Source organism: Miniopterus natalensis, chromosome 4 (genome assembly GCF_054644295.1).
Source record: "Miniopterus natalensis isolate mMinNat1 chromosome 4, mMinNat1.hap1, whole genome shotgun sequence".
In the NCBI taxonomy this organism is placed as follows: domain Eukaryota; kingdom Metazoa; phylum Chordata; class Mammalia; order Chiroptera; family Miniopteridae; genus Miniopterus; species Miniopterus natalensis.
In genome coordinates, this window is record NC_142084.1 from 44,464,799 (window position 1) to 44,487,634 (window position 22,836).

The 22,836-nt window shown below is 34.5% G+C and overlaps 1 protein-coding gene across 3 annotated transcripts in view; it reads left to right on the top strand.

The window, feature by feature from the left end:
* ARFIP1 (ARF interacting protein 1) overlaps positions 1–22,836 on the top strand; it is a 76,801-nt gene that overhangs the window by 35,843 nt on the left and 18,122 nt on the right. For 2 of the 3 annotated variants that reach the window (XM_016197783.2, XM_087816510.1), the window contains exons 4-8: positions 3,502–3,597; positions 4,955–5,067; positions 6,678–6,899; positions 13,351–13,508; positions 19,119–19,293. In XM_016197783.2, coding sequence (XP_016053269.1) covers positions 3,502–3,597; positions 4,955–5,067; positions 6,678–6,899; positions 13,351–13,508; positions 19,119–19,293 — 764 coding nt within the window. The remainder of the gene's footprint in view (positions 1–3,501; positions 3,598–4,954; positions 5,068–6,677; positions 6,900–13,350; positions 13,509–19,118; positions 19,294–22,836) is intronic. The other variant, XM_016197784.2, reaches the window with a different exon arrangement.

The following is a 22,836-nucleotide window of genomic DNA, read 5'->3' on the forward strand; positions in this document are numbered from 1 at the left end:
ATATTGATTTGTAAATACATATTTCCTATTTCAAAGAAATTAGGAGAATGCAACTTTTATTTTTCCAACTGTACATGCTATATAGGAGGCCTCCAAGAGCACCATCAGACTTAGTAATTTGCTAAGAGGGACTCACAGGACTCAGTATATAGTCATACTCGCTGCTATGATTATTTCAGTATAAGTATACCAAGCACAGTTAGCAAAGATAAAGGATGCCTGAGGTGAAGTCTGGGGGGAACTAGGCATAAGCTTGAGAGGGTCTTCTCCCAGTGCAGTCACACAGGACATACTTAATTCCCCCAGCAGAGCTGTGACACATGTGTGAAATATTGCTGCCAGGAAAGCTCATTAGAGACTCAGTGCCCAGGATTTTTATTGGGTTGCTCCATAGGCATCCTCTGCCTAGCATGTACCAAGATTCCAGACACCCAGAAGGAAAGCAGGTGTTTAGCATAGACCACATTGTTTGCATAAACAATTTAGGCACACTGAGCCTGTCTTACCATTCTGGGGATAAGAAGGAATCTTACCCAAATTTAAGCTCCCAGACACCATCTAAGGGCTAGTCTTAAACACTGGTCTTTTTAAGACTAAGCAGTTAGACTTGCTGTGTTAATTCTTCTGCACACATCCCATATATATATGTCTATTTTTAATATAAAGGACAAAATTGCCTCCTTTTTTAAAGCTCTTGCCTATAACAACCTTTTTAAAGTGTTTTTTCATTTTCACATGAGTGAAAGAAACTAAAACCAAATGTAAACATTTGGATGTAAAAAATGGATTTTCTTCACAGAGCTATAGTTAAATTAGTTGCTATAGGTTATGTTCAATGAAGTATATTAATTTTAATACTACATTATAATTTCACAAATGAAAAAAGATTATCTCCATCCCTTTGCATTCCTTACCTCTTGTAGTAATACTATTCTATATTTGAGTGCCTAAAATTATGAGTGCTTAAAGATATAAGGCTTAGTTTGTATAATGTGACACCACTATTTTTCGACCAATCACCAATTTCCAAATTTAAATGTAACATAGAATAAAAAAGTACTTTTACTATTAAGACATTTTAAGTATTTTCAATGTAATTATTTAGCTGACATTTATTTTAACCTTCTTCCCCTTTAGTGGAATAGTATTACACAATAATTGAGATCAACTGGCCATTAAAACTGTTCTGCATGAGCATGAAAATGCCAGTTATTTTCACTTACTTATAGATACATCCTAACTCTTCAAATTGGAATAAAAAATATGTTTCATGATAATGGCAGTAATTTATGTGTCTTTGAATTGACTTTATAAAACATTTTTTAACACAAACTGCATTGTTAATCAATGTATTAAAAAGATAATCATTCTGCCATACTCAGATTAGTTAGGCATTTATTGGAAAGTTGTAGTTGTTTTAAGTGACTTTGTTTTAAGACATGTATGGGTGAATTGGAATGCCCATGAGAAAAAGCAGTATGATTAAAATTTAGGAAATAGATCTTAGGGGAAAATATTAAAGGAGTTTGGACTGCATTAGCTCTCTGGAAAAATGACTGATTGATAACTTAATAATGACTCTATTATGTGAACAGTTACTGCAAGAAGAGTATTTAGCCATTTACTTTTCCATCTCTAGAGCAAATTTAGAAGACATTATACTTAAATTCAGCCTAACCAAAACAAATATTGAAATCTGCCTAAAACATATGTTGCAGAATTAATAATAGTAGAAATCATGAATAAACCAAAGGTCATAAGAGTGAAGTGTGTACTTGGTACCCAAGTTTTCTTTTAATGGGATTTTCATCATTGTATACATTTATTCATATTCCTAGATTTCTCGTGTTGAGATGAAACAAGCTAATACCCCAAATTTAGTCAATTAGCAAGATCCTAAAATTATTTTTATTGGATATAAGTGGATGATTTTAGTAATTAATTTAGTCTAAATTAGTGATTTAAAGAGTTTGAAAATGCAGAGAAGTGATAATTACCCTTGAAAATAAAGCAAAAACGGAAGTACCCAGTTACCTCAATAGTGTGTTTTTTGCTATTTTAGTTTAGAAAGTTCTGTATCATTTGTTACATATATTAAACACATCTCATGTTGTGTCGTAGGATTATTTCTTATGCAAGATTAATAAACAGTAATAACCAGAACGACAGAGCTCTGCTCCTGAGATCATCAAGAAACGGCACTACAGTAGTCATTTCTTATTTAGCGCTTCTATATAATAGAAAGCCTTGTGCCTTGGATAGTAGTGAGATAGTCTTTGTTTAAAATGGTGATTGGACTGGATAACCTATTCAAGTGCCTTCCAGCTCAACGAGTAACTTATGGATTGGTGTTTTCTGTATTGAATTTAATAAAGATATGGTTTGGATTCAGAACATCCGAGTCTCTAATAAGAAGCTATTTTAACCTCTCTGGGACTTGTTTCTCTTATAGTTTAATGTCAGACTGGTTGATTACCCTCATCTCTTCCAGTTTTAAATTTTGTGATTCAGCAGACTTAAAAAGACAGGTATCCATCACTTTGAAAGGTGGAACCAATGTATTTAGGTCTATTGCATGTTTAGATTTTAAATGTTAGATCCAGTCCAAATGATCCAGTCCAAATTAAGGTTTTCGTATTGTTAATTGCCAGGGCCTTATTAAGCCCTTATTAAGGGACAGAGCCTGAGATTTTTGCATTTCTAATGAGCTCCCAGGTGACATAATTGATAGTTCCTTGCATCCATACTATGAATAACAATGATCTACACTATATGACATTTGATTTATGATTTGGAAGTTTTAGCCATGATATTCTATGAAGGCTGTGATTCATTCACATTTCTATAAATTTAATTATAAATTTTATACAGTATTACATGCCCCTTGGATTTCTACTTAAAGAGCTTTCCTTCGTATGTAAGAGTAGCAAGTTATAAAATATTTACTTAAATCTGGCCAGAGTGGCTCAGCTGTTTGAGCTTTATCCTGTGCACTGAAAAGTTTGCCAGTTCAGTTCCCGGTTGGGGCACATACAGAAGGCAACCAGTCAGTGTCCCCCCCCCCGCCCTTTCTCGTCCCCCTCTCCCCCCCTTCTCTCTCTCTAAGCATGTCCCTCCGGTGAGGATTCAACAAAATAAATAAAATATTTTCTTAAGCCTTAAATCATTCAGCTATGGGACTTTAATCACATTCTAGTAGTTGATTTTAAAATAGCAGAGTCCAGGTAAAGTCCTGTTTAGATGTGATCTTACCAAGTTTCTTCTTATAGTTATATGTTTTGTTTGGTCTTAAGAGTTCAATGAAAAATTTATGCAACAAGAACTCAGCCTGGTAGCATCCATTTATTTAGTCCATTCCTGCAAGAAAACAAATATATCAATTCCTGTTTTTGATACTATTTTTTGAATATTTTAAAGGCAATGTCAGTAAATCTGTATTCAAAATGTACAACATGTGGAGGACGAAAAGGATTTTCACAGTTAAATGTCTACCCTTTCCAGGTTCCTCAGCACCACCACTGCCATCTGTTATGTCTCCTAGCAGGGTTGCAGCTAGCCAACTGGCTCCACAAGGAAGTGATTTAATTGTTCCCGCAGGTATTCACTGCACTGATTGGATAAAGCCCTTCTTGCTACTGCTGAAGCTAAACTAATTCACTCAATTTCATAATCACTTGCTTTATACTCTTAGGTGTGTGTTATTCTGACTTTTTTGGTGGCTGCTGCTTTTTTGTTTTTTTTAACAATAAGGGAAATGATCTTTCTAGCTATACCTATCTTTCTGGCTTTTAAAGGTTATTAACTATGTCTCAACCCTGAAATTTAATTCACTTTAAGATTTAAAAACATTGTAAATTTTGATTCATTTTAAATCATCCTTTCTTTGTTCTGGGAAATGTAGGTTTACTTTTTTGATCCTAGACTCTCAGCTTTGCAGCTCTGCTCTCTGTTTTCAGTTAAACAGGAAAGGAGCCTTCAACAGTTACGTTGTTCATTGTTTGGAATGAATCATGTGGAAAGGTCGTGTCTTCCTATTTTCAACCTCAGCTTACAGATAGTTTGCAGACTGTAACAAAATACTATGTAATTTACCAGTTATGCCCAATGAAAAATATATGGGAAAAATCCATTTCTTTGCATTGTATTTGCTCTGTACTTTAATATTACTGGACTATAAAAATAGGAAAAAACTGAACACCATATTATTTTTGATATGAAATGTTAATATTTTGTATTTTCTTTCTAGGAGAATTTTGTAAACTCTTAGATGTGTTTTATTTTATATATATCATTTTTTTATTTTAGATTACGGTAAAGCTGTAGTAAAAACTGGTCTGGCTATAGGAGTGAGAAAAGAAATTTTTGCTGACTTTCAAACCATTTTTAAACAACTTTTTCTCCTTTTAATTCATTGTTCTTTTAAAATTATTATAAAGGCCTTTCATACTGGTGATATTTTTAATGACTATTTGAAATTTCAATTGTATTTTTAAATCCTCCAAAATTATAGTAACATTCTATTGTTGTCTGGTTGTACGTAGTACAGTGAAAGCAGATCATTGTAAGGGATATATGGCCTTTCAGATTTTTACTGACACAGTTTTTTTTAGGGTCATTAGGTTATAAGGTTAATTGTGGAAATTTTATTTTTCTTGAAGTAAACAGCACATGTTTAGAAAAGAAGGCTGATTACAGCATTTTTTTTTTTTTTTTAAAAAAGACAAACCGCATGGGATTTGTGTTTAATAGAAATATTTTTTAAATAATAGGAAATTATCTTCAACAATTCAAGAAAGTTGTAGTCCTTCACTTTGTGGGAAACTTCTCATTTTTTAAATGCATGAGTAGTTTAATTTGAACAGCATCAGTGTTGTTTTCTTTCCCTACCCGTCTTTATCTGGTTTGTGTTTTTATCTGGTTTGTGTTTTTATCTTTTGTGTTTATGATCATGCAGGTGGCCAGAGAACACAGACAAAAAGTGGACCAGTTATTCTAGCAGATGAAATTAAAAATCCTGCAATGGAAAAGTTAGAACTTGTTAGAAAATGGAGCCTAAACACCTACAAGGTTTGTAGTTTTTTAATGTTTCTACCCTAACTGGCTCTAAGAATTTTTATTTGTATGTTATTCAAATTATTATTTTGCAATTATATGAACACATAGGAGAGCATAATGCCATCTAAACATAAAAATAGTTAGGAAATTAAGTATTTTGTTTTTTTATTGATCTTTATATAAGTGTAGTTTAAAAAGCCTATAGGAAAAGGGTAAAAAAAAAAAAAAGCTACTCAAATGCTTATTCATTGATAGATAAGACATAATTGAAGAAGAAATATATTGCCTTGGAATATATTTAGCTATAGAACTGCTATAGATATAATTGCCCCCACCTCCCTCTTTTTGATACTTTATAGCAGCAATTTTTAGCCTTTTTCATTTTATGGCACACATAAACTAATTGCTAAAATTCTGCTGCACACCAAAAAAATATATTTTTTGCTGATCTGGCAAAAAAAAAAAGTTTAATTTTGATTTGTTCCCACCAGATCGCTGTTGTCATTTTTTTTATTTGACAATCTAAGGGAAAAGAGGTCATTGCCCCTGACTAAATAATCTGTTATTTCATGTTTTAAAAATTCTTGCAGCGTGTACCGTGGCACACAGGAGGCCCTAGGCTACCTATCAAACTGTTAATAGGAGTTTTCTACTCTTTAGTGGAATTAAAGGAGGGAAGAAGAAATTCACCATTTCCCTCATTTTAATTTTTACAACAAATATTAATTCTAACCAAAACTTCGAAAGAGGTGATAAAAGAACAAACTTGCAATTTTGAAAATTTATTTACTACTTTTTAGAACTTTTTTCTTAACTTTAAATGATGAGGCGTATATTAACGCCTTTAGGTTATTCATAAAATATATTGTTGAATAGTGAAGTTGCTTATACTTTTTTATTTCTAACAAAAAATACTAGAAAATTTATTCTAGTATGCTCTGAAATTAAATATTTAAAAAAATTATAAGTTCCTTTATCATTATTTCTGAGGCAAAATGGAATAGCATAATTTAATACTATTTGAGCAAAAGTAAAAAAAGAATTCAAATCTCTAATCTCTCCTTTTTTCTCCTCCCCCCCTTCCTCCCCCTATATCTCTTTTGCCCAACCCCTCTTCTTTCCTCTTTTTTCTTCCTTCCTGCTATTCCTCCTACTCATACACATACACACAGTGATTTTAGGAGAAGATAGAAGGGGAAAAGCACATGAAACCAATGGGAGAGTATAATTTTGGTATTTTGTTCCTATAGTTATTAACAGTCCATTGCTGTTCTTAAATCAGTGCTAAGTATCTCAGTTGTCTTAAATAATCTACCAAGTGCATTAAGCTTAAAATATGATTTTGTGAGAGAGCTCATATGATAGTATATAAATCAGCTAGATAAGTCTTAAAAACTTCCTCTAATTAGTAATAGTTATTAGACATGTCTGGTAAATTTACTTTCTGAATCCTAATGAACTTGTAAAAGGGGACTGACAATTGTCAGTTTGTTAGGCTAGCTTGTGTGAAGCCAAAAATGGCATATGCCATATGCTCTAGCATTTGTACTTTGGATTGCTATATTGTTTTTTCTTTTGTTCTTTTTTTTCTTCCTAAACAAAGTGCATCTTTCCACTTTTAGTGCACTCGACAAATTATCTCTGAGAAGCTAGGCCGTGGATCAAGAACTGTGGACCTTGAACTTGAAGCTCAGATTGACATATTAAGAGATAACAAAAAAAAGTATGAAAATATTCTCAGACTGGCTCAGACATTGTCGACCCAGCTTTTCCAAATGGTGCATACCCAAAGGCAACTTGGAGATGCATTTGCTGACCTGAGTTTGAAGTCACTAGAACTCCATGTAAGATTATTTTACATAACTATTGGGGGGGGGGTGGCAATAGGAGTATTGTAAGAGATAATTTGTTACATTTCTGATTTGCTGAAGTCTTAATGAAATCGAAATCTTGAGGTGTTCAAGATATTTAATATAATTTTTGAGAAGGCCCAACTCACTTCTGTTAACATAGTGAAATAGTTATACTCTAGAGATGTCAGCTGGAGGCTTCAGGGGAAGGGAACCTGATTAGAGGAACGAAAAAGGAGTACTCAGCATGCCTGAGCCTAGAAGGAGTCATAGCTATATATAGCTGGGCATGGAGAAAAAGTAAACTTGGGCACCTATTGAAAACTCACTCTTACCTGCTCTCCAAATGTCTTAACAAATAGTAACTTGCTTGACTGAATTTGTGATATATTTTTACTGAATCATTAACATGAATTGTGAATTTTAGAATGAAATTATTTTTCTGCATATATCTCTGTTCAGCAAAACATTTCTAACAATTTCTTACAATATCTTAAGTGACTCCTTTTATGTCTTTTTTTTCTTACCTAAAGGTACAGAAATCCCCTGCATACAGACTTCTAACTTGAAGAGTTAGATAATGTAGAGTATTAAATCATTTGATAAAATCTGGAAACTTGAACAAAGAAAGCTGGCTAGAGATGGTGATATATATCATAATAGTGAAAAATATTGAGCTTCAATTCTGAGTCATTAGACAAAAAGAACTAATATTTAGAAAGAAGAGTAATCATAACAGCTTCGATTTTCAAGTGTCCACAATTTTAATGTAATGGACTGGATGCATTATGTTAATTTATTTAACAACACTGCAAGAAATCTATCCCCATTTTATAGATGAGGAAACTGAAGCCATGAGAGGTTTGGTAATTTTTATAAGATCACAAAACAAAAGGTAGAACTGGAATTTATATCCTGGTCTATATTTTTCCATGATCTCTTGCTATCTCTTTAAGTAGAATCAGATCTGTGACCCAGAGAGAAAGCCTCACAGTATAGAAAGAGGTAGCCAGGGTATAGGATCTAAGAAAGTGTTGTAGCAATTTTAGCAGTAATGCTATACTCAATAAACCCTATTAATTATAGTAGTTAACACAGATTGGGGCTTACTATATGTCAGATAGAGTAGTTCTAAGTGTCTTATATATGAATTAATTCAACTAATACTCAGTCTTAGCTAATAAGTACTTTTATTACATTTCTTTGTAGATGTGAAATCCTTTTTTTATAGAACTGAGAAGTTAATAATCCTCAGTATTAAAGTCCATTGGACCCAGTTTTAATTTTTGAGTTTTCCGTTTGAGCATTTCTAACTTTTGTTAACGACTAATATTTCATGACTTTTATTCTTTCTTCAAGATCTTCCAGTGAGGAAATTTACTTATTTTTTTAATAGAATAAAAGTTTTTTTATCTTGCAACTACTATACGGGTTCATTAGAAATCAGTGACACAACCTGGCCGGTGTGGTTCAGTGGTTGAGCTTCGACCCATAAATCAGGAGGTTGCCGTTTAGTTCCCTGTCAGGACACATGCCCAGGTTTCCAGCTCGATCCCCAGTAGGAGGCAGCTGATCAATGATTCTCTCTCATCTTTGATGTTTCTATCTCCCACTCCCTCTCTCAGAAATCAATAAAGATATATTTTGAAAAAAGAAAGAGATCAATGACACAGTATGTAATCTTAATGATCTTATCTTTCTGTATCTTAAAACATTTTGCTGTTTCATCATCATAGGAATTAATTTCATCATTACTCATCAGTTACTTCCAACGATGTTAAAACTGACTAAGATAATAAGAAAACAAAAGAAAGACACCATTGCCTAGAAGAATGATACAATAGTGAGAAAACTACTTTGTGTTGCTAAAAAGAAATCTGGAGAAACCATTCTGTGGCCTTTTTTTTTTAATGTTCATGCAATACAAGTGAGAATTTAGAATTTTCCATTTTCTTCCCATAATAGCAAAGAGAAGACAATACCAGAGGAATACATTTCACAATTATTAGACAAGTCAGAAGATGACCGCAAAGAGACAGCAGTGTTGACTCTAAACGATGATGGCAAAATAGATGATATAAGTGAAATCTTAGCCTATGAGCCTTCTGATGATATCCTAGAAAATCCATCCTAAATTCAAGAGTCAATGAGTAACAATGTATTATTAAGGACAAAAAGGAAATACGGTGTTAGTCAGGATTCTCCAGAGGAATAGAACCAGCAGAACATGTGGATATATTGAGATTTATCTTAAGAAACTGGTTCACGCCATTGTGAAGGCTCAGTTCATCCAAAATCTGCAGAGTAAACTGGCAGGCTGGAGACCCAAGGGAGAGCTGCAGTTTGAGTGCAAAGGCAGTCTGCTAGCAGAGTTCCTTCTTGCTCAGGGAGGTCAGTTCTATTAAGGTCTTCAGCTGATTGATGAGGCCCATTCACATTATGAAGGACAATCTACTTTACTTATAGTCCACTAATTTAAATATTAATCTTATCCAGAAACATCTTCAAAGAAACATCCAGAATAATGTTTGATCAAATATCTGGATGCCATGGCCTTGAAAAGTTGACACATAAAATTAACCATTGTAGATGTTTTTATCTAGTTAGTCATTCAGCAGGAATGACTCCATCTTGCAGTATTTTGGGACAAGAATCTGGACCATCCTGTTTTGCTAAAAGGACAGTATAGTCTTCTTTTATGATGTTTGTGCACCAAAATGTGCTTGATATGATTTGTTAGTGAACAAATAACGAAGGCAAGTGTGTATACAAAAGTGATTTGCAGTGTGGTGGTTGCCAGAGGAAAGGGCGTGGGGGCCAGGGTGAAGGGGGCCTAATATATGGTGACGGAAGATGCTTTGACTTTGGGTGGTGGGCATACAATGCAATATACAGATTTTGTATCATAGAAATGTACACTTGAAACCTATATGGTCTTATTAACCAATGTCACCCCAATAAATTTAATTTAAAAGTACTATATACTAAAAAAAAAAAAGTGATTTGAAGGAAATAGATAATTCATTGGCATAAACATTCTAATTAATGTCTATAAATATAAAAATAATGGTAAACTAGCCCTGACCAGATGGTGCAGTTGGTTGGAGCATCATCCCATACACCAAAAGGTTGTGGGTTCAATTCCCAGTCAGGGAACATACATAGGTTGCAGGTTCAATTCAGTCGAGGCATTTACAGGAGATAACTGACCTATGTTTCTCTCATACATCGATGCTTCTCTCTCCCTCTCCCTTCTTCTCTCTCTCTCTAAAAAAAAAAATTAATTTTAATTCAATTAAAAAACACATATCTTCACGTGAGGATTAAAAAAATAATAATGATAATGGTAAACTAGAACCTGTTGGGAGGTGTATTTGAAATCTGGAATCAATATTTACTGGATGGATGTTTTTTGTATCAGGGTTTTTCAGAGAAAACACACACACACAAAGAGGTTTATTTTAAGGAATTTCAGGGGTTGGTAAGTGTGAAATCCATAGGGTAGGCCAGCGGGCTGAAAACTCAAGCAGGATATCTATGTTACAGTCAGAAGGCAGAATTCCTTCTTCTCCAGGAAACCTCAATCTTTTGTTCTTAAAGCCTTCAACTGTTTGAATGAGGCCACCCACATTATGGAGGATAATCTCCTTTAAAGTCAACTTTAAATCACATCTCTTTTGTTTATCATTGTAAATGTTATTCACATCAACAAAATCTGTACCTTTATAGCAACATCTAGACTGGTGTTTGACCAAACAAATGGACATTGTAGCCTAAACAGGTTGACACATAAAATTAACCATCACAGTCCTCCCTTTCAGTGTAGCACTTATAGACATCTCCTTAGACTATACTTAATCTCCAAATAAAGACAATAATAAAGTCTTACCTACACCTAATGTGATACAACTATCCTGCATACTATCAAAGACACACTAACTCTTTCCCCAGAAGAGGAGGCAAAGTCCTTGGGTAACAGTCACTGTTTTCTTTGATACACTATAACTTAAATACTGGATGCTAAGGTAATATATACTTTGTGACATGATAAAGGGGTAAGAGGGAAGGAAAAACAAGAAGGAAAAAACAAAGGTATTTATACACACAAACATATTTATGACAAAATAAGGAAGAAATATGCATATAAAAATTATAGTCCTCATTTCTACAAATTGTCACGTGGCCATAGCTGCTTCTACTGCCCATTCCGTATTGCATTTGCTTTCAGCCAGCCGCTCAGCCTGCCATGGTTCTTTGCCTGGTGGGGTGACCCAAATCATTGATATTAGTCACAGGGCATGGGAGTACTAAGGGACGCCCTAAGGAATCACCTATATTCCAGACACAGTCTTCCTTACCTCCATTGCAGAGTAGCAGTTCATAGAAAATACTCAGCAGAGGGCCTGGCGCATAGTGGCACTGAATACAATGGGATGGCGGGATAGCTCTTGTTGGGATAACGGCATTTGGGAGTTGAGGAAGAATTTAAAGATTAGTCCAGTTTCTTCCTTTTTTAGAGAAACAACCAATACTTACCAGTAAAAAAGCAGATCTCCTAAAGGGGAAATGATATTTTATATTTTAACAAATACCTGTCCAAGTCTCTGTATTATTGTTTAAAACAACCCATTTGTTATCAATTGGGTAATAATTTATATTCCTAAAACTTGATGTTTTAGAATCAATCAGATGCTTCTATTATTTGGTCCTAACGTGTAAGTTTAATGGAAAGTGGTGATCATTTACATCTGGTAAGTTTGCATCTGGTAGATGTTGTAAATGATGTAGGAACTGCTAAAGAGTAAAAAAAATTCAAATGTTTTGAAACGTTGTCATCTCTCTATATAAAACAAGCAAATTTGTAGATCAGGGAATTGGATTAGCTTTCTTTCTTTGGTGGCAGATTAGAACCACAGCCCTGTTCTTGATGTATGTACCCTTTGATTATTTTGTTTAGTATTTGTAATTGCTAAAGCAGTTTACAGTAATGTGTAAAATGCCCGTCTCGACTGAGAATACTAGCATAACTTATCAACTAAATGAAGTTTAAGAACTATGTTTTATCATATTTTTGGTGCCAAAACATACATTTAATTATTTATGTATTTATTTATAATGCATATACATATGTATTGTTATTTCTTCCTAGTGTCCTAATTGTTTTATGTCTTTTACTGCTATGTCTCTTATAAAAATGCTTTTTTATTCTAGCCAGTTAAGTTTTTAAATTATACATTAATATCTTAAGTTTTATACACATTTTCGTTGCAAAATTATATGTGTGATTCATATTCATGAGGCAGAATAGTGTCAGTTTACTCTTCCTGTCTGCTTTGAACTTAGGCCTGTTTTTTCATCTGTAAATATAGGATCCCAATTCTGTATACCATTTCAGTCTGCTGCTGTTTCATCTTACTATATTCAAGGGTTTCTTTTGTTTGTTTGCTTTTAGTGAAAGCTCTATAACCCAGCCTTCTAGGTTATAGAGCTTTCTCAGTCCAGAGTAAAGAGTTACTGGACCTCTCTTAAATGGAAAATGCTTTTAGCATAATAAAGATAATTTTACTTTCCTGCTATTAATTATTGAATATTTTGTTTCCTAGAAATTTAATTATACCTATAGCACTAGCATTAAATTTGCATCTCCTAAGATTCAAGTTAATTTAATATTACATTCTCTTCAGCTAAATTAAAAAGTGATACATCTTACAATATGGTGAAATTTTTTATCTGGTCAGATGTGTTCCTGGTAATCTGTTAATTAATCAAAACTGGATTGCAAAGCTGTCTCTGCTGAAAATTTAGAGTTAGTCCTTGCCATATCTAAGGAGTCGTGTGTAATGTTGCTAGGCCAAGATTCAGTTTATTCAGAGAAATTAATTAAAACTGGTTTCGAGTGATCCTTCCTCAGCTGGATAGCTAGGTAGACCTAAGCCTGGGAGTCAACTGGTCACTAAGTTTACAAAGAAATGTGTATTATTAATATTTATACTTTGAGGAGATTTAGTCAAAACACAAAAACTGCAATCTATTTTATGTCTGAAAGTTTTAGCCAATTGTTACCTAATTTGGTTGTGAAAGTTATAGTTTCTCTGATTAATAATCTGCTATATTTTTCTTCCTAACAGCTGTGCTTACAGTATAATCGAAACAAAACGGAGAAATAAAAGTATTCTTTCTAGTACAAGTAGTTTAACTTTTTAAAATTATAATGCATATACATATGTATTGTTATTTCTGAACTGATGATGATTTTTGTTTACTAGACTTTTTTAATTATATAGCTAGTCATGATTTAGATTCCTATTTATTTAAACATTGAAAGAAAAATTCTATGGCTAAAGTTCTAAATCAAATATTTTCCCATTAGTGATATTTGAGGGGTTTTTTTTAGTGACATTTACTAATTTGTTACTAGATAAGTTGAGGTGACTTTCTGTTTTAGGAAGAATTTGGCTATAACGCAGATACCCAGAAGCTGCTGGCTAAAAACGGAGAGACTCTTCTTGGAGCCATTAATTTTTTCATCGCCAGTGTGAACACTTTGGTGAATAAAACAATTGAAGATACATTAATGACTGTGAAACAGTATGAAAGTGCCAGGTTGGTATAAATTTTCACTGTATTACCTGTTTTGCAGATGGTGTGCAATTCAGTTAAGGTTTTTGGTTACAAATAAGAGAAACCAACTCTGGCCAATAAGGGTAGTACATGGATGTATTAGGTTATAGGATAGCTGTGGAACTAACAAAAAGGCAGGGAACAGAAACCAAGATTATGCCTCAGAAGAATCTAGTTAGGACCCTGATGCTGGGTTCCCCTGCCACTTGGTACTGCACAGCTAACGTAAATAATTTCCAAAAGGCCCCTGAAAACTTTGCCTTGAGAGTGTCCAGTTAAATCTTGGTCATGTGCCCATACCCTGCCTGCTAGGGGACAAGGAGGCGAAGGATCTGCCGGCTCCAGCTTCCTGAGAAGGGGACAGGGCCTTGTGCTCCACACGCTGGATCCTAGGTGCCCTCTAGAGTCAGGCCGAAGCCGCCCTCTTCATGCTGTCGCCGCGGCTGCCCCCTCTAAGCGGTTCCCTGCTTCTGCAATAGCCAGACGCATCGTTTCAGTTGCTCTTGAATTCACAAGCTCATTTCTGCTTCAATGATTTTGTTCATGTTGTGGATATCAACTCCCTGACCTGCCATTTATCCAGATTATAACCAGCCTTCAAACTTTCGAATTTTACCTTTACATCAATTAAATATTTGCCTTATATTTCCATAACTGTTTATAATGCAGTATTTTCATACATCTTAGACAGACAGACACCCCCCCCACACACACACACACATGATTCTCCATCTCATTACCATCCTGTTAGGTAAACAAAGTATATTAATAAATACTTATAAATGTCTAAAAAGCAGCAGACCCATCATGATAGCATTTTTCAACCTTTGATTCCAGGCCAATTTCCCCCCCACACTCATTCCAGGCCCCTTGAAGTTTTTTTCTTCTGACCACTTGAAATCTTTATTTTCTGTTATACTTTTTGTAGCATAGTTGAAGTGCAAAGTCTACCTTCTAGAAGTTTAACTTTACTTTTTGGCCTCTTGCCCTAGTTTAATGATGTGAGAAATGCTTATGAAAACTCTAAATCCATCTGGTCTTTTTTTGCAATTCAGTGCTTGTTCTTAAGTATGTATTTTCTTATGCTTTACATAAGTTAAAAGCCCAGATCACTTGGAAAGTTAACTTTGATCTTTCTACAAGAATAGATGTGTCTATCCTATGCTATATTTGTAATTTTCAGTTTAGTATTAACATATGAGATTCTTAATGACTTGGAAATGAAGGTCAAGACAGAGAGCTATGGTTGTCTGGTGGGAGGAGGGCAGAGATGGGGCTCTTGTGCCATATTTAGGTTTTAGACTTGTCTTTTACTTTATTTTTTTAATTATTTACTAACATAGTATTAAAATCAGAAGGTGGAAAAGAAGAGGCAGAATCTATCAATAGGATATTCCTCAGTAACATTGAAGGAGCTTCTCAATAAGATATCCTTCAGTAGGAATCCCTTCAATAACATTTCTAGCAATTGGTTCTCCAATTTCTGTTTAAATCCTCTGGTGGCATTGACTGTATGTTTCAAAGGATTCATTTCTATAAATTCTATTTGGTTCTTTTCCAAACATGTCTGTTCCATCTTTATAAAGTCCTAACTTATTCATAACGAGTACTCTTCTTTTTATCTCTTTAATCATTTTAAGCATTCTTGTTTTAATATTTGTGGGTTTTGAAGTTTAAAATTCTTTTGTTACAAAAGTACCCCCAGTTAAGCACTACATGAATCTAGTTTCTGTTTCTCTACTTTATAATTGTCCACCTATTCTGAAATATATTTTAGTTACTAAAAAATATTTTTCAAAATACAAAATATGTTTTATTTTAAGTATGTGATATCTTTCTCTTCACCTTATTTCTAACATGTTTTTAAAAATATTAGCCCATACTAAACAAGAACAAATTTATTAGATAAGTCACTGTTCATACACAAACATTTTATATTTAATTTGCAGAGGAGAAAAATAAGCCTCTAGACATCGAATGATTCACTCATGTAGAGAGCTAATTTAAAGCCAAAATGAGAATCCATGAGCTCTCTACCTTCTACTTTTGATCATTAGGCCCCAAGCTTAAACTGGACTTTTTTAATCTCAATTTTTCACATCTTATTATAAAAAAATAATTTTCATCGTTTGAGAAATCTGACAAAGTACAATGTGACAGAAGATCTCAGTTTATGCAAAATATAGATTTGTTTGAAATTTGAACAAAATTATAAATCAAGTTATATGTACTTGGTAGCTGGTTATCAGGAAGCCTTTAGACATCCTCTGTGTGTGCTTTAAAAACTACCACAAATAATGACCTCACCCCATAATTTGTTCTTTTTATTGAAATTACAGTACATTATTTTATTCAAAAAGCTTAGCTTGGGGTTTGACTTTTCTGTGCTTCTTATGAAGTAGCTTAGGAATTGACTAGTTGTAACACTAAAGCGTTGCCTACTGAGGGATAACATTTAAAAAAGAGTCCCAGATTAAAAGTTTCTCAGTAGCTAAATATCTTCTCTGTCAAAACCAGAATTTACTGACTTTTAGGGCAAGGGTCAGTTATTTGATCTAGCACAAAAAGTGGCAATCTGGGCCAGTGTCCGGGTGGCCTTTTCATGCTCCCCATTATGCATTGTGTACAAGTATTTCCTAGCCCTCTGGTGCTTTGCGTATAGAAGACCTTTTAACAGCCCATTCAGCATTTCTCCATGGCAGCACCAACAAGGGAGTCAATTGTGGTTAAGACTTTTCAGATGCTGACACCTGTTCTCTAGAAGTTTTACATAAACCATAAAGTAACCAAGTATCACTAACTTTGTTGATATGGACTCAGTTCAGACTGGCAAACTTGAAGAGTTGCATTTTGAAAACTTAGTGTGCTTCTCTTTCTGGTTGTAATGAGCGCTGTTAGAGAAGCTCTTATGGAAAGTTTTACTTTGATACCATCTGCAAACTCTGGATGTAAAAATTAAAGGAATATAACTTTGTTATGTTTAAATTAATCACTACTGTTTTGAAATGTCCTCCAGGGCTACTGAAGGATATTTGTCTTCACATTAAACCACCACATATTACTATTTATTTTTGTTCTACTTTTTTCTTTTTTATTGTTTTTAATACCTTTGCTTCTGGCTATCTCACTTCTAATTTGGCCATAATAATAAGCTCTCTAAAGATATTACTTATTTACCTGGAGTCCTGAGTACTTTATATATATGAAGTTTTTGTGGAGATTATTATTCCCATTTATAGATGAAAAACTGAAGCAGAAAGAGATAAAATAACTAGCTGAAGACATTAGAACCAGCAAAGGACAGAGTGGCCATTCAGTTGGCTCGATAGAACCCATGGACTGTAAGCAACTTGTTACAAAGTCAGCCTTGCCTCCCAAGTCTTCAGTATCTGTCTCCTCCTTCTTAGCTCCAGTGCCATTGTCCTGATTCAGTGACTCATTTTTCTCTGGCCCATAGTCTTCTAATTGGTTTCCTTGCTTCTAGTTTCTTAGTTTTCACTCCAGTTCATCCTCTGTTTCGTACACTACCACTGTAACCATCTTTCTGTCCTGAACAAATTGAACACGTTCCTTTCTAGATCAGTTCTTCAGTGGCTTCCCATCACTTGTCCTACGGATTAAATCTGATCCCTTTAGCATGGCTTTAAAGTCCTGCTTAATCTCAATCCTGCCTACGAGTTTGACTTTAAATCCTTCCGTTGTGTTCCATCTTCAGGTTCTAACACACTGAATTACTTTCCAAAGAGGTCGTGGTATCTCAGAATGGACAAATACACCTTTGTCCATACTGTTCTCTTTCTGGAATGTTCTATCAATTTCCCTACCCAATCTACCTTGTAAGCTTTTACTGTCCTCTAAAATTTAATTCTAGTGTTTTAATTCCACTCTGAGATGCCTTTCAAATTTCTAATTATGTGTTTCTTCCTCTTGGTTTCCACGGTACCTTACCCTCTCTCTTGGCAATTTCCATTATATCATTTTGTTCTAGTTGTTTAAGAACTTCTCTCCCTGCAAACTGTAAGCTTCTCGAAGATAAACTTTTATCTGTTCATCTTCATAGCTCTACTTTCTAGCACAGTGCCTGGAACATAGAATGTGTTCACTTAATATCTGTTGAGTGAACCAATATATCAGTGAATGAATGAATGATCTTTTGGCTCTGAAAGATCGAGATTGTTAAATTTAGTACAAGTTAAGAATATGCCATGCCAGGCGTGGCTCAGCGGTTGAGCATCCAGGAGATCGCCTAGGATCCAGGAGATCGCCGTTCGATTCCCAGTAGGGCACATGCCCGGGTTGTGGGCTTGATCCCCAGGCAGGGGCGTGTGTGCAGGAGGCAACCAATCAATGAGGACTCTCTCATCATTGATGTTTCTATTTCTCTCTCCCTCTCCCTTCCTGTCTTTGAAATCAATAAAGACATATTTAAAAAGAAGAATAATATATTAGGCTCAGTATAGAAACTGATACATTCTTTCTCAAGTTATATGTACAATACACTATGTCATTTAAAATATTCTTAATTTTCAGAAACGGAGATCTGACTTATACTAGAGATAGATTTGAATAAAGAGCATTAGTTTTAGGGCATAAGTTTTGTGATACTGACTTTGACTAAATTAGAGGTCACTTTGCTTCTTCTTAGCTGAGTGCTGAGTAATCGAGACTGCTGGGTAAGTCACTGTTTAATAAGCAAGATAGTATTGTACTTACACAGGTGCTGTGGTAGAGGTATTATGAGGTGCTTGTGGGATCATGGAGTGATAGTGGGTGGGGTAACTATTTCACTTAGTGGTGGGAGAATATTAGGGGGAGGCATCTCAGGGAATGCAAGGTAGCAAGTGTTCTATGACAGATGCCATGTCACATTTTGAATACTAATGTTACAGACATCCATCTGGAGTTGCGCTATCTCATACGGTAGCCGCTAGTCATGTGTCTGCTGAGCACTTGAAATGTGATTAACCTGAATAAAGTGTTGATGGAAGTGTAAAATACACAATGGATTTCAAAGAATCAGTACCCCCCAAAAGTAAAATAGTTCAGTAACAGTTTTTTGATAAAATATATTATTTAAAAAATGGGTGAAATTAATTTTTATTATTTTAATGTGACTACTAGAAAACTAAGTTACATATGTGGCTTGCGTTATACTTCTATTGTGCATTGCTGACCTAGACTGTACTTTAAGGACTGATGAGCCCCAATATAAAGTCCATCATTGTTTTGCCTCATCAATATTAACCAAATCACATGGGGGACTGATCACTACTCTTATTCTTGTTAGCATTAGATTTTGACATCTGTCTTTTCAAACTGATTTTTACATTTTGAAAATTTTACTTGTCAGTTAATATTGTATTTTGGGAGGAATAGTTACTGAGATTAATAATCAGCTTGTTTCCCTCCATGCTTATATTAATAGTTCTTTGCATTAAAGAAATACATCATTTTAAAAGGATGAAGTATAAAGTATGTATGAGAATTATTGTCTATTAAGGCATAATTTGAGACTGTAATGTGTTCCTAGGTCCCCACTTGAACTGTTTCACTCTGTTATGCAGTGTGCTTAACTTACTCTCTCCTTTCCAGGATTGAATATGATGCATATCGCACTGATTTGGAAGAACTGAATCTTGGACCACGTGACGCAAACACTCTGCCAAAGATAGAGCATTCACAACATCTTTTCCAAGCACATAAGGAAAAATACGATAAAATGCGCAATGATGTTTCTATCAAGTTGAAATTTCTAGAAGAAAATAAGGTGAATTTATTCTTCCGAGATCTTTCTGTGGTCTTTTAAAAGTCACCTTAAAGAAAGATAAATAGAAAGTTTTTGCTTCTGTTAATTCTCTTTCATTACAGTTGCAAAATGGAATTTCATCTATAATGAGTGTTTGAGTTTTTAGAAGTACACAAAATATATTTACCTTTCTGTCGTAAAAGTCATCAACTCTGCTTTCCCAGTCTTTCATATATAACAATTGGCAAAGGATACTTGATGTTCAACCATTGATCTTCAGAGTAGTATTGGTGTCAAGTGCTTTATCAGCACTACGCTCTAACCAACTGAGCTAACCGGCCAGTCGTTGTGTCAAGTGCTTTAAAAAGTTATGTAACGATAGATTCTGCTCTGGATATTTTGAAACCTTTTTATTAGTGGTAAGTAAAGATTTCTAGAAGAGCAGAGCATTCTTCGATGGAACCAGTAAATGAGGAATTACTAAAAAGCCCAGCTATCGCTGCAGTTGACATACTCTAGAAGAAATTAGCCAAGAAATCAATTTTCCATGTTATTTTTATGTAACGTGAACACATCCAAGGACTAGGACAGTGAGAGCTGAGATGGACCTGCTATAGGCTTCACTTGGAGATGGATTCATATAATAGGCTCCTTAGTTTTGGTTTAAGTAAAGTATAGGTCCCATTTTAGCATTTCTTCCATTACATGCATACTCATTTTTGTGAGGGGAGTTGCAGTTCTGGAAATGAGAGAGTCAGTAGTGAGCATGGTACAGAGTAGGTATAGTAGCTCAGTCCTGTAGAGATGAGGTCTTACCATTGCACATCTGGTCCCCTTCCTATGCTTTTCACATCCTCTAAAGTCATGATAGGCTTTCAACTCTGCTTTCTTCTAGGTACCCTCTTAAAATTATTCTTCAGTTCTAATTGTCTGTTGATATGTTCTTTGCCTTAGCTTTTCCTTAGAAACTCTTCTGATTACTATAAAAGCTGCAGAATGACACATTTCCTTGAGACCTACCAAATCCAGCACTGTCACTCACCCTTTTTTAGCTGCAGTGGGTGAAAAATATTCATGTGAAAACATTACAGTGGCAGTAAAGGAAACTTTAGCAGTTATCAGACATTTTGCCTGGCATCATTCAAACAAGAGCACAGTGCTGCCTGTTAGCATTCATTAGTTGAGCACATGAGATGGCATCATATTAGTCATTCATATCTCTGTCCATATATAGATCAGTTACACTGTTTAATATTTTTATGAATAGGAATATATCAATACTCAGATACAGATGTATATTTTAAATATGAAAATATTTTTGACATATTGCCCTATAATGGATCAGCACTAGACAGTGTAGTGCTAAATGAAGTATACTAGAATTATATGGGCTCAATCCAGAGCTAATGTGAAGGGAAAGAATTTGGGGTTCAGGACTTCTGCAAATAGAGAAAATAATTTTAGGAAATTCACAAAATAATAATTACATTCCATTGGGATCTAATGGTATTGTGTGCTATTCTCTGGATAGTGAAATTATGGGTAATTTTTGTTTTCTATAAATGTTTTGCTATTTTTGACCATTTCTGTGAAAGGTTGTGTTGCCTTTGTTAAAAGGAGGGCAAGTCCCTGGTCGGGTGGTTCACTTGGTTGGAGCGTCATCCCATACACCGAAAGATCATGGGTTTGATTCATGGTCAGGGCATATACCCAGGTTGTGGGTTCTGTTTCCAGTCGGGGAGGGTGCAGAAAGCAACCAATTGATGTTGCTCTTTCTCTCTCTTTCCCTCTCTCCCTCTCCCCCATCCCCATCTCCATTCCCCTTTCTCTAAAACAAACAAACAAACAAAAAAACAAAAAAAAAAAGGAGGGAAAGTTATTTTGAAAGAATCAGTACCTTTAAACCAGCTATGCTTATATGGTTTTTGCAGAGTAAGTAAAAATGAGCAGACTACACAAGGATAGACAATGACTATTGACTGCTACTCCTCTTACTGTAACTGTTTTTGAAACTTGGCAGTAGATCCCAGATTTAAACATGAATCAGGGAATGCACTTTTTATTTGTCAGTTACTATGCATTTTACATATATTAGCTCACTTAATTCTCATAGGAACCTTCATTGCAGTAGCCATAAAAAGGAAAGAATACAAGACTGCATGATAGGCCCTGGCCCAGTAGCTTAGTTGCGTAGAGTGTCGTCCTAACACACCAAGGTGCGGGTTCAGTCCCCAGTCAGGGCACATACAATGAGTGCATGAATAAGTGGAACAGCAAGTCGATGTTTCTCTCTCTCTAAAAATCAGTAAATAGAAAGTTGTTTTAATTAAAAAAAAAAAAAGACTGCATGACAGGGATTGGGAAATCAACATAGGAAACTGGTTTGGCTTGAGGTTGTGAGGGAGGAGGTTTGGGAAATCGTTCTATTTAACCCTATGTTTAGTTTGAGATGATGATAAGATATTCAAGTGGAAACAATTGGTAGGAAGTTAATGTTGTGGGTTTAGAATTGGGATAAGCAGGGTCAGGGCTTCAGAGATAAAGGTTTGGAAGTCATTGCTTTGAAAATAATGTCATTGTCACACCTTCTCGTCTTTTGACCTTTCTTACTATAAAACAAGAAAATAAAATTGCCTTTATTCTCAAGGATTTTTTGTTTGTAGATAGCTTGGAGATATTCTTTGTTTTTGGCTTTCCACAACTGTTATCAAGCTAAGTTTCAATTTGAACTCAGTAATCAACTATGTCTAAAATAGAATCTATAAATAAGCTGATCTTTTTATCTTTTTTATTTAATTCTTCAAAACTATAAAGAGATAATGTTGGTCTCTGTTATTTTAAACAATAAAATAACTATAATTTGGATGAAGACAAATCCATGAGAAAACTTTCATTTTTTGTTATTGTTGTTGAGCAACTTTTACCCTTTTATTTGTATAGCTCTGGCAAACAGAGGAAAAAACCAAGCCTTTAGGCCAAAGAACTGTCTCTCATCCCTGTTTGCTTTCTTGGCAGTTTGAAATTCCTCAAATCTGGGGTTTTTTGTTCTTTTGTTAAACTACAGCCAAATTTGTACCTTAATATCTCTTTTAAAGTCATTTGCCAGGTAATCTACTTAGCACTTGAATTTTAACAAAATTTAATATACTCTATTTCTTAAATATTGTATATTGAATTTTTTAAAAACAAGTTATCTGAAATATCAGTGAGGGTGCTATTTTGTAACTTGATGATGTCCTAAAGGTAGTAATACTGCTTTTTTTAAAAGCTGTTTTTGCAGCTTTACGGAGGAGGCTGTGAGGGCTTTCTTTTGATTCTCATATCATGGCTATTGGAGTGTCTTCCCATAGCAACACTTCTAAAATGAGATGCCAAAAAACCAAACCCCTAGAATATGCATAAAGCAAAAAGCAAACAGGCATTGAGTAAAGGACTAAGAACCATTCCTATGACCATTGTAATAGATTTTAGTGGCCCAGCATTGTGAGAATGTTTTTGTTTGTTTTGTTCTTAGAACTTTTTAAAAAATTTTGAGAGGGATTGGGAGGGATTCTTAGCTATATT